The sequence below is a fragment of the Moschus berezovskii genome, chromosome 7 (genome assembly GCF_049115385.1).
Source record: "Moschus berezovskii isolate FMDL1 chromosome 7, NW_MosBer_1.0, whole genome shotgun sequence".
Lineage (NCBI taxonomy): Eukaryota > Metazoa > Chordata > Mammalia > Artiodactyla > Moschidae > Moschus > Moschus berezovskii.
The window spans coordinates 6,445,464-6,460,570 of NC_142466.1; the positions used below are offsets into that span (position 1 = coordinate 6,445,464).

A 15,107-nucleotide genomic window follows, 5' to 3' on the forward strand; every position below is an offset into this window, starting at 1 on the left:
GAAAAACCATGGTTTTGACTATACAGACCTTTGCTGTCTAGGTTGGTCATAGCTTTTCTTCCAAGGAGCAAGCATCTTTTCATTTCATGGCTGCAGTTACTGTCTGCAGTGATTTTGAAGCCCAAGAAAATAAAGTTTATCACTGTTTATATTGTTTTTCCCTCTATTTGCCATGAAGTGATGGGACCAGATGCTACGATCTTCGTTTTCTGAATGTTGAATTTTAAGCCAACTTTTTCACTTTCCTCTTTCACTTTCCTTAAGAGGCTCTTTAATTTCTCTTCACTTGTTGCCATAAGGGTGGTGTCATCTGCATATCTGAGGTTATTGATTATTTTTCCCGACAATCTTGATTCCAGCTTCTGCTTCATCCACCCTGGCATTTCGTATGAGATATTCTGCATTTAAGTTAAATAGGCAAGGTGACAATATACAGCCTTGACGTACTCCTTTCCCAATTTGGAACCAGTCCTTTGTTCCATGTCCAGTTCTAATCATTGCTTCTTGACCTGAATACAGGTTTTGCAGGAGGCAGGTAAGGTATTCTGAATACCCATCTCTTTAAAAACTTTCCAGCTTGTTGTGATCTACAAGTCAAAGGCTTTAGCATAGTCAATGAAGCAGAAATAGATGTTTTTCTGGCATTCTCTTGCTTTTTCTATGATCCAATGGATGTTGGCATTTTGATCTCTGGTTCCTCTGCCTTTTCTAAATCCAGTTTGAACATCTGGAAGTTCTTGGCTCACATACTGTTGAAGCCTGGCTTGGAGAATTTTGAGCATTCCTTTGCTAGCGTATGAGATGTGTGCGTGTGATTCTTTTAAACAGAGAGGTAAATTAGAATAGTGTGCTATTCCCAGAAACAGGACATTTCCATAGAGTTCTTTTATGTATTAATGCTAAGTATACTGCTTCCTATTGAATCTATTTCTTTTCACTCTTTAGAGAAGATAAATTTTAAAAGAATGTGTAACTAACAGCACAGGGTAAAGACAGGAACTGATCTGACTGTAGCCATCTATATAAGTGGAATTTATTCATGTGACAATGCAGTGCCCTTGGATGTGAAATGCAGGTAACAGTAAATTATTCTGATAGCTATTGCTTGCTCTATCATTCTATGAATCTACAGATGCTTCAGCACTTCTATAACACCTACAGCAGACCATACTTAACAATAAAAACCCTCTTTCCCACTGGTACAGACATTTCTGTAATAACAGCCTATATCCACTCACTACCAACTGACTGAAGATGCCACATATCCTATCATTACTCCTATAGATGACATCTTTTGAAACATGACCAAACAACTCTTTCTACTGTGTTATACTACCACTTGCTTTTCGAGGTTAGGTTAAGAGTTTAAAACAACTCACAGACAAATCATTCTCATCATTCATGACTGTAGAGAATTAAAGTATAGAATTCAGATATTCTTCTATTGAAAAAAAAAAGGAAATCTTCAGGTAAAATGATCAAGAGTATTCTAAGTTATTTGTAAAAGCACCCTATTGAATATAGTGCTAATAAATAAAAGACAACCAACAGTGTACTTCAGGTCGATAATAAAAATTTAATAGTAACATCATAAAATAAACAAACATATAAAAATCAAGTATTTAGTTCTGGATGTTAGAAATAATATACATAATAAATTCAGCAGAGTACTGATAGTGCTGCAAGATAAGATTTTATGGTTCAAATTATATTTTATGTCAATCAGACTGTTTTGTTCTCAGGGTTTCCAATATTCTGCTTTTATTACAAAAAGCATCTGAGCTTCAGACATCTCTAATGATGTAATACCTGGCATACTGCCACTGAAGCTGTGTGACCACTGTCTTAATGATCGAATTAAATCTCCTCATAATGTAATTAAAAGAGGTGAACATTTCCCCACTTTGGAATAGTAGTTACCAAAACTGTCACAGTGTCAAAATAAAAATGATTCCTTTTTCCTTTTGAATTTCAATTAAAAAGCACATGCATGAGAGAAAGTTGAAAACAAAAAGGGCAACTTAATGCTATATGCTAGGTCAATGCTCAAGTCCACAGACTAAGTTTAAAGGTAAACTTCCTGGTTCTGGTCCTCAAGTAAAAATGGAACTAATGAACCACCTTCTTAATTATCAGGAAACACATGTTAGCTATTCTTTTATAATCAAACCTTTCAATGATTTCTAAGACTCTTTCGGTATCCTGTTTTGGTTGAGCTAGTTCAGGAGACACACTGGTTGAAAAAGGATTGAGAAAATATGTTTTAAAGCTGAAAGTTTCATCTTTGACAAATAAAGATTTAAATATAGCCCTTGAAAAGGTTATTTAACCCAGAATTGCTGGACATGACAAGTAGACAGAAAAAAAGAGCCACGCTTAAACGCATAAATGAAAAACTGTTGGTAGGTCTTTCAAAACAGAAGTAATTCTTCCAACTCAAAGACATCTGCTGAAAGTCAAAGTTAGCCTGCTACATGATTCATCTTCTTCAAAGCCACTGAGTCAGGTCAGGATCACTGTGTCTTAAAACTTTGGTTGGATGACTTAATAAAACACATATTCTGTAAGAAGTAACTATAACTCAACAAACAAAATAGATATAAAACTAGAATCTTAATTGAAAAATGGCATGTTTCTCCATCATTTTCATGCAGTCAGCATGCCCATCTGAAATTTAGTATTTCATTTGTAAAAACTGCTACATTTCCCACTGAATCTCGTTCTTCTGATGAACCAAAATTTAAATGCTTTCATTCAGCTGATGGTTAACAAAAGTTCTGAGGATTATTCATCATTATCTGTAGAAAAAGGAAAAAAATTTAACTCACTCGCTGAAAATCAAGCTCTATGTATTTACTTGGTAAAAAAGTCATTTTTTGGTCACGCTAAAGAAAAAGAGCCTTAATGTATGGAGTTTTTATAATATCACACACTCCTTATAAAACATGCAAACAATACAATAAAGAATTAAGTGGGAAGCAAAAATCACCTATAAGCCGAAGACAACCAGGGCTAATAATTTTATATAAAACTTTCCAGATTGCTTTACTCTGCATATACAAATATGCTTTAAAAAATTACAACAACGCAGTTGTGAGACACAACCTTTTGCCTTTAAAACACATAATGGATGGAAAGATGGATAAATAAGCGATAAAGGAAGATTATAAAATGCTAATGGCAGAATCTAGGTGGTGGACATATGTGTGGTAACTATAAAGCTGTTTCAACATTTTTGTATCATAAAAATTTTACAATAAAGCATTGAAAAAGAATAAACTATGGGTAAGTTCCATAACAGTTTCAATGACTGTGTAGTATTTTTTGGATATAGTGTATTTAAATTAACCATTTGTATTTAAAGACACTGTGGTTATCTCCAATTTTTCATTAGCCTAAACAATACTAAGGAATAAATTAAACAGGCTGCTTAATTTAACCTGAAGGATGAAGAGTCTGAATATGAACAGAACTAGTTTGATACTCTCCACAGAGTCACTCAAGTAAGATCATTTTTCTGGCCTCATGCCATTAACTTCCACATGCCATATTATGGAAAGGGCCCCACGAGATCCAAATATTGTAAAAGTTACTGAGAATGCTTTCAGTCTATTATAGGACTGTTTCATAAAATGGAGTTCAAGATCTCAAATAAGTCAAGAATATACAAGTGTCAGATAATGTTTATATTTTCATTTTGATAAAAATAATTATTCATATATAGAAAAAAACCACATGTTCCATAACAGTAAGTCACAACGGACAGACATTTTCAAAGACTAAGACGAGTTTTTCACTGAGGTCTATGGACTTAGATTCTTGGAGTCTGAAGAAGTATTTTCCTTTTTAGAGGAATTCACATGTTACTTCAGTTGGAGGAACACTATCATAGTTTGCTCTTTTCAAGAATCACTGGACATTTTTCCATGTTTCAATTCCAGGAAACGCTGTCCTCTGAGTGACACAGTTTGTCTCAAGTACTTAATTAGGCTAATTAATTAGGTTTTCTGCTTTGCTATCAAGATCAGCACCAAACTGGTGAATTATTTTCCCAAACTGTAGAGATTCCTTGACTATGAGCTTGTGTTCCTACTTCAACTTGGCTTAATATTATATTGCTTGCACTCATTTGCCTAATATGTTGACTTTTCCAAACACTTGTTTTTAACTTAATTTCATCTTCTTCTCTGTGTATGTATGTGTATATACGTATATATACGTATGTGCACACAGTGTACTATATATAATGTAGTCATACCTTTTTTGGCTGAACAAGATGGCATATAAATAAATCTTATGAAAATTTCTACTGCCAAATTAAGCATCAACATTTTAAATCCTCAGCTTCTGTCTACAAATCATGCCTTTAAAGTAATAATATTAATTTTGACAAATATTTTTAGAAATGAATTCTTGTCCAAAATGGGCTTCCCTTGTGGCTCAGCTCGTAAAGAATCTGCCTGCAATGCAGGAAACCTGGGTTTGATCCCTGGGTTAGGAAGATTCCCTGGAGAAGGGAAAGGCTACCCACTGTATAGTAATGGGGTTGCAAAAAGTTGGACACGACTGAGCTACTTTCACTTTCACTTTCTTGTTCAAAATATTCAGAATCAGCTTATAAATTCACTCATTACTGCATGATAAGATACTTAAAACAAAAAGATCACATTATTTATCTTGATTACCTACTTTATTTACTAAACTTGATTGCACGTAACTAAGTTTTTCTCAAAAAATTGAAAGCTCTCAGAATGTGTATCAAGAAAGACAATCAAAAGAATATGGTATGTAAGATGTCAGGGAATTTATGAAAGAAGTTTCAAGATATTTTGTGTAATGGAGTATCTTCATTAGAATAAGTCTGTATCTCTGCTTCGAAGACAGTAAATATTTATTTGGATACGTACATTCTTGTATTTTTTTCCCAAAGTGGTATTATTGTCCATCGACTTCTTTTTTTTAATAAAGAGATCCCTTAAATATCTATTGACAGGTTTCATAGCAACCACTGTGAGTATGAAACATGATTCTGTTTGTGCCTGTCTATCTGTGATAATTCTTAACTACTACATAATGAGGCACACAGGTAGCATGAACTGTTATAAAGGAAGTTGGTTTACATTCAATTGGTTCCTTGCTGCTAATGGCCTGAATGTCTCCCTGTCAGTTACTCTGTGGGCTTATGAAGAAAAGTAATGAAAATGCAGTGGGTTTTAAAGCTGTAAGAGTAACTGTACCTGAAAGATTTTCTAGTTTCAATTTAACAATACCTATTAGAATTTTAACAAGACTTTTACCTCCATTAAAGCAATTCAAGAAAGATTTTTTGCTGAGCTTATAGTCAATGTAAATAAGTTTACATAATTATAAAGTCTCTTCCAAAATAAAATACTCTTGAATTCTGATTTTAGCAAACTTAGTTTTTCACGAGTCCGAACACCACATATTTTAATAAAACCCTGCCTCTGAGATGTGTCATCTGAGCACTGCTCTGGACATGCAGTCCAGGTTCTCATGCCCTCATGCCCAAATGCCTCTGCTGTTTCCATCGAGTGCTCTCTCCCACCTTGCTATGGCTGGCAACACTCGGCACCATGGCCAGGCTTCTCACCACAGAGTGCTCTTTCCACTACCTCGTCCTTTCACTTTCCATCGAGTGCTCCTTGATAGAAGGAGCCATTTCCATTGAGTGCTCCCTCCCACCTCGCTACGGCTGGCAACACTCGGCACCATGGCCAGGCTTCTCACCACAGAGTGCTTCTTCCACTACATCGTCCTTTCACTTCTAAACCCTTCACTGGTTTCATACACGTGTCTTAAACATGTCACAGTGTCTCATCACAAAGACTAATTTTCCACAGGAAGCTCCTAGTATGGTCAGTCTATCCTAACACAGTAATTGCTGTTTTGTTCTTTTCCCCACAAGTCACATCCCCTACATCTCTTTTCATTTCTCCCAATCCAACCTACCTTCTCTAGCGGCTGCTGCTGCTGCTGCTAAGTCACTTCAGTCGTGTCTGACTCTGTGCGACCCCACAGACAGCAGCCTACCAGGCTCCCCTGTCCCTGGGATTCTCCAGGCAAGAACACTGGAGTGGGTTGCCATTTCCTTCTCCAATGTGTGAAAGTGAAAAGTGAAAGTGAGGTCGCTCAGTCATGTCCGACTCATAGCGATCCCATGGACTGCAGCCCACCAGGCTCCTCCATCCATGGGATTTTCTAGGCAAGAGTAATGGAGTGGCTTGCCACTGCCTTCTCCGAGTGGCTACTGCACTGAAAACATTTCAGAATGAGCATTTTATGTATGGCTTTACACCTTCTTTCCTATGCCTTTTTCCTAAGGAAATGGTACAACATGTAAGCAGACCATGCCCTTCACTGGCCACAAAAATGAAGTGCCAGGCATCCAGGATAAACACTCTGAAAACCCACCACAGTGCATGAGATGGGAGGTCATACTCCATTTGATAGCAAATGAAACAAATCTGAGACAAAATAAATCACTTCCCGTTACATGACCAGCTTGTCATAGAATCAGGACTATAACTCTGGTCTCTAGATTCAATGCTCTGCCACGACCAAGTGAAAGAGAAAAAATATTCTTTAATAATTTTTAATAAAGTCAACACATTCTGAGTGATTCTACAAGTAAATATTTTTGAAATATAAAAATGTTTTACACTCAAATCATGATAGATGAACTGCACTTACTGTCAACAGAAGACATTACATTTGGTACTATTAAGGAGAAATTTTATATATGTGTCTAAAAATTTAATTCCACCTCCTTGATAAGAAAGTATTCTAATTTCTAGAGTTGTCCAAAAAGGAGGCTTTTAAAAAATCTCAATTCAAATGCTACTTGCAAATTAAATTATTGACTTAAAAAACAGGCCAATAAAAGTTTATCCCAGAATCCAAGTAACTGTATCCTTATACAGTTCTTAAAAGTACTAGATATTAATATAATTCCAGTACAGATTTCACAAAATGCATGTGATATAATCTAATCAATTTACATTTGTCATTTAGTTTTTTGCACATTTATTTGAAACATAAGGATGTGAGGAAATCTTACCTTCTTGATAGGCTCCATCTGCCATGACTAAATGAAGAATCTTGGCATAAAGATGCTGATGTTCATTTCCCAAAATATTCTGAACTATTGTTGAACAAATCTCAATATTTTCATCTTCATCTTCATGAACAGCCTATACCAAATTTCCAAACATAAATATTTGAATGTTAACTTTCTCTAATTGGAGGCTTTGTTATTTCCAGTAAGTCTACTGATCAATAAAAATCACTGCCATTTCACTACTAATTCAAACACAGAATATTTCAAAATTAAATTAAATGTTTTAGCTGACATTTTACTTACCTTTATTTTTTCATAAACCTCAAAGAACTTTTCGAAGCCTATTTCCTGTTCCAGGTGAAGCCTCAGTTCCTCTAAATGATTAAAGACACTATCATATTCACATTCACTAGTTATCTCCCCATCACTGTTATCTAAAAAACATAAACAAAAAGAAGACATTTCATGATTTAAAAGACTGAATAAAATAATTCCTGCCATAACTGATTCCAGTCCCGTGATAAGGGAATACTGTCACTGGGACAGACTACTTGTACTTTCAATATAAAGTTTCTGTCACTATACTTGTCATGTATATAGGTAACCAATGTATGTGTATATAAATATCTTGATAATGATATTTTAGAAATGTTTTCTTTCACAGACACAAGCAGTAAATCAGGTTAAGAATAAAAACATTCTAAGAGATGTCAGCTATTTGAGTTTTTTAAAAAAGGAAAAAGCATACCCATATAGTCTATACTGAGGCAACCAATCCTAACTACTATTTTTAAAAACTTGATATTAAGTATGGGCAAAACATGAAAGAGCATGCAGATGACCTAAGATGCGTATCATAAAACTTGGAAGGCATCTAAAAAGGATTATGAATGCTTTATAAGTTTTATGTCATGTACATGCTCAACCAAGGTAATTTGAAAAATTCTAATAAAAGAAAAATTAATACAATATTATTCCTTTTCACATTATCTCTTCTTCCCAAATAAAGCATTGTTTAAATGCACAATTTTTCCGTGCATCTTAGGGCCAATGATATGAATAAGGAACTGCTTTCAAATCAAAAACAAGGTATCAGGGTTTTAAAAACTGCTTTTAGTTTAATCCTGCTGGTTGAGTACTATATGTGGAAGCCCTTTGTAAAACACAAACAGCTAAGGAAACTAAGTTACCATCTTTATTGCCAGGAAAATAAGTCAAGTGAAGGATAATAGAATAAAAATGCTTCCAAAAAGCATTTCCATACTTTGTTGTTGTTATTAGTTAGTCACTAACTCATGTCCAGTTCTTTGAGACCCCATGGACTATAATAGCCCACCAGGCTCCTCTGTCCATAGGGTTTCCCAGGCAAGAATACTGGAGTGGGTTACCATTTCCTTCTCCAGGGGATCTTCCTGACCCAAGGCTGGAACCCACGTCTCCTCCACTGGCAGGTGGGTTCTTTACCAATGAACCATATTTTAGTGGGAAAGAAATGGAGCAACGATGCATGCACACTGTGAGAAAGAGAGTGAACAAAAGTCAGGGATGCAGAGCAGAGTCAGACTTATTCAAGGTTGGAAGTGGCTCGTATCAGAGGTCAGAGAGAGACACTCTGTTTGACGTCAGGGCCATCACGCACCCGAGTGCCACTCCTCGTTGAGGGCGCTCTCGCTGCTGGGGTTGTCATCCTCCTCGCCCGCGTCCGTGCCATTGGCGGCCTGCTCAGCATCATCACTGGTCTTCAAGCCTGACTCCTCCTCTTCACTGTAGTCCTCCCCTGGCTGCTCCCGCAGCAGCTGCTCCATGGAGGCCTGGAGTTCCTGTAAGTCTGTGTCAGCCTCTTCAAACACACTGAAATTTAAAAATTACAATATCACCAAAACTTTTCTTTATTCTGAAATTTTACTTCAACTCAATATGCACACACTCCTTTCCACTTAAAAGTACTTGTTGTGATCTGAAAAACATCTATTAGTAGTATTTAACAAAGGAAATAAGTATTCACACAACTGATTAAACATACAACACATGTTCTGGAATACATAAGCCAAAAGATGGCTTATATAAAGCTGTCCTGATTCGTCAAAGAGAATCATGTAACTATCAACATTATTAATTCCTTAAGTTTTAAAAAATGTTTCAACATTTAAGGGCCAGACTAAATATTCTATTTTCATATAGTTTTAAAGGTTCAGCAAAATCTTGGTGTGGATGTATGATAGCTAAGCACCAGCCTCACTGGGGTGGGGGTGAGGGGGTCGTGCCCTCTTCTACTTTCATTCATTTACCAATGTGGAAATGAAGTGATTTACACAAGTAATATCTTACGTTCATATCATACCTTAATTTCTAAAGCGGTTTATCCTATTATTTAAATTTTATCCACACAAAACTCACTTTAGAAACATGAGAACTATGAATCAAAGTGCTCAAGTGACTTGTCAAAGCCACACAGTCAATTAGTGCTTAGGCCTTCTGCTCACTTCTACAAGACCCCAGAAACACTCAGCAACTCCATTCCTGAAGAGCTGCTCTCTCTCCTTGAGGCAAGCAAATGGAAAAACCTGTAGACTAAGAGTTAATTTGAGCGCTAGAGGCACGAAGTCCTCTGAAAGATGAGGGACCCATATTGAGGATTTCAACTTGCAGAAAAAGAATATTAAACAGAACACAAGGCTGATGAAGGCATTTCTTAAAGTTTAGACTGCAATGAAATAAACAAGTATTTACTGAAGAACTAAAATAATTTTATTATGAGACCTTAAACAAATCTTTCACTAACAGAAAAATGATTTTTAATGCAGAAATACCTTTATTTTGTACTTATGTGTACAAATGTCTACATTTTGACATTGCAGCAGCTACAGAAAAGCAAACGTCAAAATCTAATCAGAATGAGGAAGACAGAGAGTGTCTAATCTTTTGCATCATCCTTCTCAGAGCATTTAGCTTAGCATTTCATTATCATACTAACAAACCATGCACATCTGCTAGGTACCACTGCAGTCCAAGGGACTCTCAAGAGTCTTCTCCAAAACCACAGTTCAAAAGCATCAATTCTTCGGCACTCAGCTTTCTTTATGATCCAACTCTCACACCCATACATGATTACTTGAAAAACCATACCTATGACTAGAGAGACCTTTGTTTGCAAAGTAATGTCTCTGCTTTTTACTATGCTGTCTAGGTTGGTCATAGCTTTTCTTCCAAGGAGCAAGTATCTTTTCATTTCATGGCTGTAGTCACCATCTGCAGTGATTTTGGAGCCCAGGAAAATGAAGTTTGTCACTGTTTCTATTGTTTCCCCATCTATTTGCCATGAAGTGATGGGACTGGATGCCATGATCTTAGTTTTTTGAATGTTGAATTTTAAGCCAACTTTTTCCCTTTAATAAGATTAAGATCTTTTATGATACGAGCACTGAAAAAATTGTCTCGGGGACTTTAAAATCTGGTCCTGAATTTTCTTTGTAGTAGATTTCCTGGATAAATGACCATATAAAGTTTGGATCAAGAAATATGTTTCCCAAAGAAAAATGTCAAAGGAAATTTCCCTATATGTATATGGAGTAACTTTCTTGGAAAAAACTTAGTTTACAAATTTTCAAAATAAAATTAAAAGCTTCTAACTTTAATTTGAAAATAAAATTGTTATCAACCAGTAATTAAAAGAATATCCACAAATAAGCTATAGTGACTCAGATAGTAATTGATTACTTACAAAAACTTTTTGGAAAAATACTGTTACCCAGGATTTTGTCTACCACAGAGGTGCTGAAATGTTGCCCTGTTCTCCAACTGGCTTAATAAAAATACAACATAAAGTGCTTAATGAGTAACCATAGCCAAGCAGAAGCAAAGATAAAAAGGTGACTTTTCCTCTAAATTTTGAGGGTACCAGCTAAAATCTACAAAACTCTATGTGAAGAGTTGCTTGCTACGTTGCATGGCTTGTGGGATCTTAGTTTCCAACCAGGGATTAAACCTGGGCCCCTGGCAGTAAAAACGTGGAGTCCTAACCACTGGACCACCAAGGAATTCAAAAGTCAACCTTGAAGAGATGAAGTCTGGTTAGAAATTTAAAAAGTAACAGGCAAGCCTTAAGAAAAACAAAAACAGAAAACAAAATGTGTCAGATACAGTGGTCTTGGCTCAAGAATTATAGGGAGAAAAATTGTGAGACTGGTACCAAACTTTCAAACAGATCAAAACATACATTCTTTCTATGGAAAGGCAGAGGTAAAAAGGAGAAACTTAAATTCCATGGGGTCGCAAAGAGTCAGACACGACTGAGTGACTGAACTGAACTGAAATTTCAAAAGATCAAAAAATAAATCATAAAAACACTAACATTTGGCAACTTACTTTCCTGGTGACTTGAATACACTTCTCAACCTCTCTGGTTTTATTTCCCCAAGAGGTCAGCAGCATTTGTCAGATGCTGAGCAGGTTGACTGGCATCAGGGGAGGTGAAGGGTGTTACTGTCTAAGTTCCTGCCGCTTTTAGTTAAATTTTCCTCTGGGCTTAAGTAAGATTCATCAGGAATCAATAAGGAGGGAATTTTGTGAAAGCAAAGTTACATGTAGAACTCATATGTGAGTATGTGTGTGTGTATGCATACACACACACACACACCCTTATTCCACCTGCTAACTCCCCACTGCTGTGGTCTGGAGTCACACCCAGTGGAGATGTGTGGACAGAGCTTTCTGGCATCTCCCTGGGGAAGAGCAGTGAGCATTTTTCAGTTTCCCACTGCAGTCCCTGCACCATGTGGCCTCACACTACAGTCATCACCTTGCTGACATTCACTCAGTGAAGCACCAGCCATGTCAAGCATTGTGATGGGGGGACAGGGGCCAATAACACAGAGAACTTCCTGGTGGTCAAGTGGCTAAGAATCTGCTGCCAATGCGGGTGACATGGGTTCAATCCCTGGTCCAGGAAGATCCCACATGCCGTGGAACAACTAAACCCGTGTGTCACAACTAATGAACCCATGCCCCTAGAGGCCATTTCCATAATAAGAGAAGCCACTAAAATGAGAAGTCCTCACACCGCAATGAAGAATAGTCCCTGCTCGTTACAACTAGAGAAAGCCCACGTGCAGCAACAAAGACCCAGCAAAGGCAAAAGTAAATAAAATTAAAATTAATGAATAATTAATTAAAATTAATAAATAAAAATTAAAACTGAAAAGAATAACAATGGTGGAGAATACAGTGGTGACCATGTCCTTACATTCCTCAAGTGAAGTTAAGTTACAGTATTTAGAGGCAGACACACATACCAAAGTTCCCTTCACCGTACTTTACATACGCTGTGAACAGTTAAAGCAGTAGTGAAAGGCCAGCTACAGAGCATGCTTGAACAGCGTGGGGAGTCACCCTCCAGAGCATGAGCACACTCAGAAATCCTGTTAGAGTTGGAATCGAAAGGGAATTGTGCTCACATGTCCTCAGAGTCCGACGGTCCTTCCTTAACATGCTCATCTTCCATTTCAAGATTGTCCTGATGTCCATCTCCCACAGTGGGGACATCCATCAGTGTTCTGAACAGTTTGGAGAGGTCTGGAAGTGAACATGTCCGCAACATCTGAAAAAAAAGCAACAGATTTCTTATTAGGAGTGAGAGAAGGAAAAAATTAAAACGAGAGGAAAAAATTAGAAAACTGGAGCTACTAATAATTTTTGTATATATATATATGCATCAACCCCGTTTAGAGCTAAAAGCTTCTCAATCTAAGCTGAGAATCTACTTCTCTTAAACTCTAGCTCAGTATTTTATCAAAGATGAAACTAAGCCTGTGAGTGATTTCTGCTTGGGTTTCTCTGAGAAGTGGCCTTTACAAGTTACAGAGGGTCTTTATCTGGGGAGCACATGTGGAGTGGAGCTGGGGCTGGGTCAGGATTCTCACTCACGGCTCTCCATCCCTCTGCCATGCCTTGTCTGCTGATCCTTCCTTTCACTTTCTGAAAAGCACACTGTCCAGCATGCTCTGTGTGCTTTTGTCCAAACTGGCTAAGCACCATCCCACACAAACTGGTTGCCCTTTCTATTACTTTACCTTACTGGTCACCACTGATTAAATCAGAGGCCTTCAGTTAGAGCAAAGAAGTTCCCACTATTGTCTCCCTGAGCAATGGACTGCGAGTGGTACCCTTTCCACCAGAAAAGATGGCTGGAAAGACAGGCACTCGATGCTCACGCTGAGAAGCACCGGGAGCAACGGGGTCAAGAGGAACTGGGCACACTGAGATGAGAAAGAACAGCACAGTGGAGGTACTTAAAATGTGAATTTGTGCTGCACATGGCCGGAATAATTGGAATAGCCCCTGTCCAGCACTCTCAACAATCAGAGTGAAGGACAGACAGGGCTATGATACACACATCTAGAGAAGTCAGTCTCAGGGCTGGGTCAACCCTACAGGCAACTGTAAGACCTGAAACATGACTGTTAAAGCCCAGATGAGATCCATATACCAGATGGGAGACTGTGCAGAACACACCAATGTTAACTGAGTAAGAAAAGGTATGTACTTGGCTAAATCTACTGCTACAAGCTGCTTTTGAGAATAAAAAAGAATAGATTTCTATTATTTGAAAATAATTTACATATTACAGCACACAAGAGGAAAAAAAATGGTTCTGTGGTACAAGGTGGTACAGATACACTGTCTGGTTAAAGTATTTAACAGTGGTACTGTCAGCAGAATTTACACTTGACTTCTTTGTTCTTCTAATGGTTTGAGCCACGTATATTAGAAACCCAGAGGCTGCAAAAACACGCAGCCAGTAACAGTTTACCCAGATACACGCTGATCAATAAAAACAAACAGCATATATGCATTATATATTTAAATACAAGGGGACCACACAAAGGGATACAGTACTTTTTAAGCTGAAATAAATTTTAGCCCTGGTAAAATCACCTCAATTCTAGTTTCCTTCATTAAAATAAACTTCATAGCCCAACACAAAATAACAAAATTAGAAATTTCAAGTGGTATGTACCTCTCGGAACAGGTTTACACTCTCATCAATCCAACAGTTCCTACGGGTCCTGTGTATAAAATCCTAATATTCACAGTCTTTTCTGACAGACTGTTAATGTTTCAGATAGGATATTCATCTTCATTGATCTTCATACAGAAGAATTTTATGTAAGATCACTTTCAGTTCTGTAATTCCGAGTCTACCAGATCTTTTTCATACTTTTTCAATAATATTCTATAGTTCTGACATTCACAGAAAGAAATCCTCCTAAAAATAGTTACTAATCCAAAACATGTTGCCTGAAATCTTACTTCATTTCTAGTTAGACTAATTTTTTCCACAATTTTTTGTAGCATAATTTATCCAGCAAACATTTGGTACCATTATAAATCCTCTCAGATTGTGAGAAGATCTCATCTTTATGGAAAGCAAAGTTTTAGAAAACCTCAAAACATTTTTAAAAATGCAGTTCTTTTAGATTTCTCATCCTTGGTTCTATTTTTTCTTGACAATGAAGACAACCATGTAAAAAGTGAATAAATTAAGTACTGCTGCTGCTGCAGCTAGTTGCACTAATTAGAACTTCACGTGAAATGATACTTAATTCTATCAACTCAGTTTTTCATCTGTAGTATTTTTCATATAAAATTATGTATTATTCTCCAACTATACTACAAAATTGTTCATGATGAGCACATTTGTTTAACGTCTACCTACAATTCAACTACAACACTAAACCCTCAAAATAGCTTCTACAAATATTTGCTCACTTCAACCCATAAACAAGGCTAAAAATGGAATTAAAACATTAAAACATCATGAACACTTAACAGAGGCAAAAATTACGGACATTATCTAAGAACTGATAGTTTAGCAAATCAAAAGAAGACATTTAAGGCACTTGTGCTCTTTGTGAACTGTACATTAATACTTCCCCCGACTCTGTATTTGCTGTACCAAGGCAAGAAATTCTCAAGTTTTTATAGAGATCAGTTGTCTACTCTACTCCCCATTCGAGAAAGTATCAGTGGA

The 15,107-nt window shown here is 36.8% G+C and overlaps 1 protein-coding gene across 9 annotated transcripts in view; it reads right to left on the bottom strand.

The window, feature by feature from the left end:
- Positions 1 to 1,562: 1,562 nt before the first annotated feature.
- The window catches only part of NEK1 (NIMA related kinase 1), a 160,198-nt gene continuing 146,653 nt past the window's right edge, over positions 1,563 to 15,107 (bottom strand). For 8 of the 9 annotated variants that reach the window (XM_055427998.2, XM_055428000.2, XM_055428003.2 and 5 more), the window contains 5 exons: positions 12,532 to 12,674; positions 8,718 to 8,929; positions 7,382 to 7,512; positions 7,079 to 7,211; positions 1,563 to 2,798 (listed from right to left, as the gene is read on the bottom strand). In XM_055427998.2, the coding sequence (XP_055283973.2) occupies positions 2,785 to 2,798; positions 7,079 to 7,211; positions 7,382 to 7,512; positions 8,718 to 8,929; positions 12,532 to 12,674 (633 nt within the window). In that variant the 3' untranslated portion in view covers positions 1,563 to 2,784. Of the gene's footprint in view, positions 2,799 to 7,078; positions 7,212 to 7,381; positions 7,513 to 8,222; positions 8,593 to 8,717; positions 8,930 to 12,531; positions 12,675 to 15,107 lie in introns of those variants that run through there. The other variant, XM_055427999.2, reaches the window with a different exon arrangement.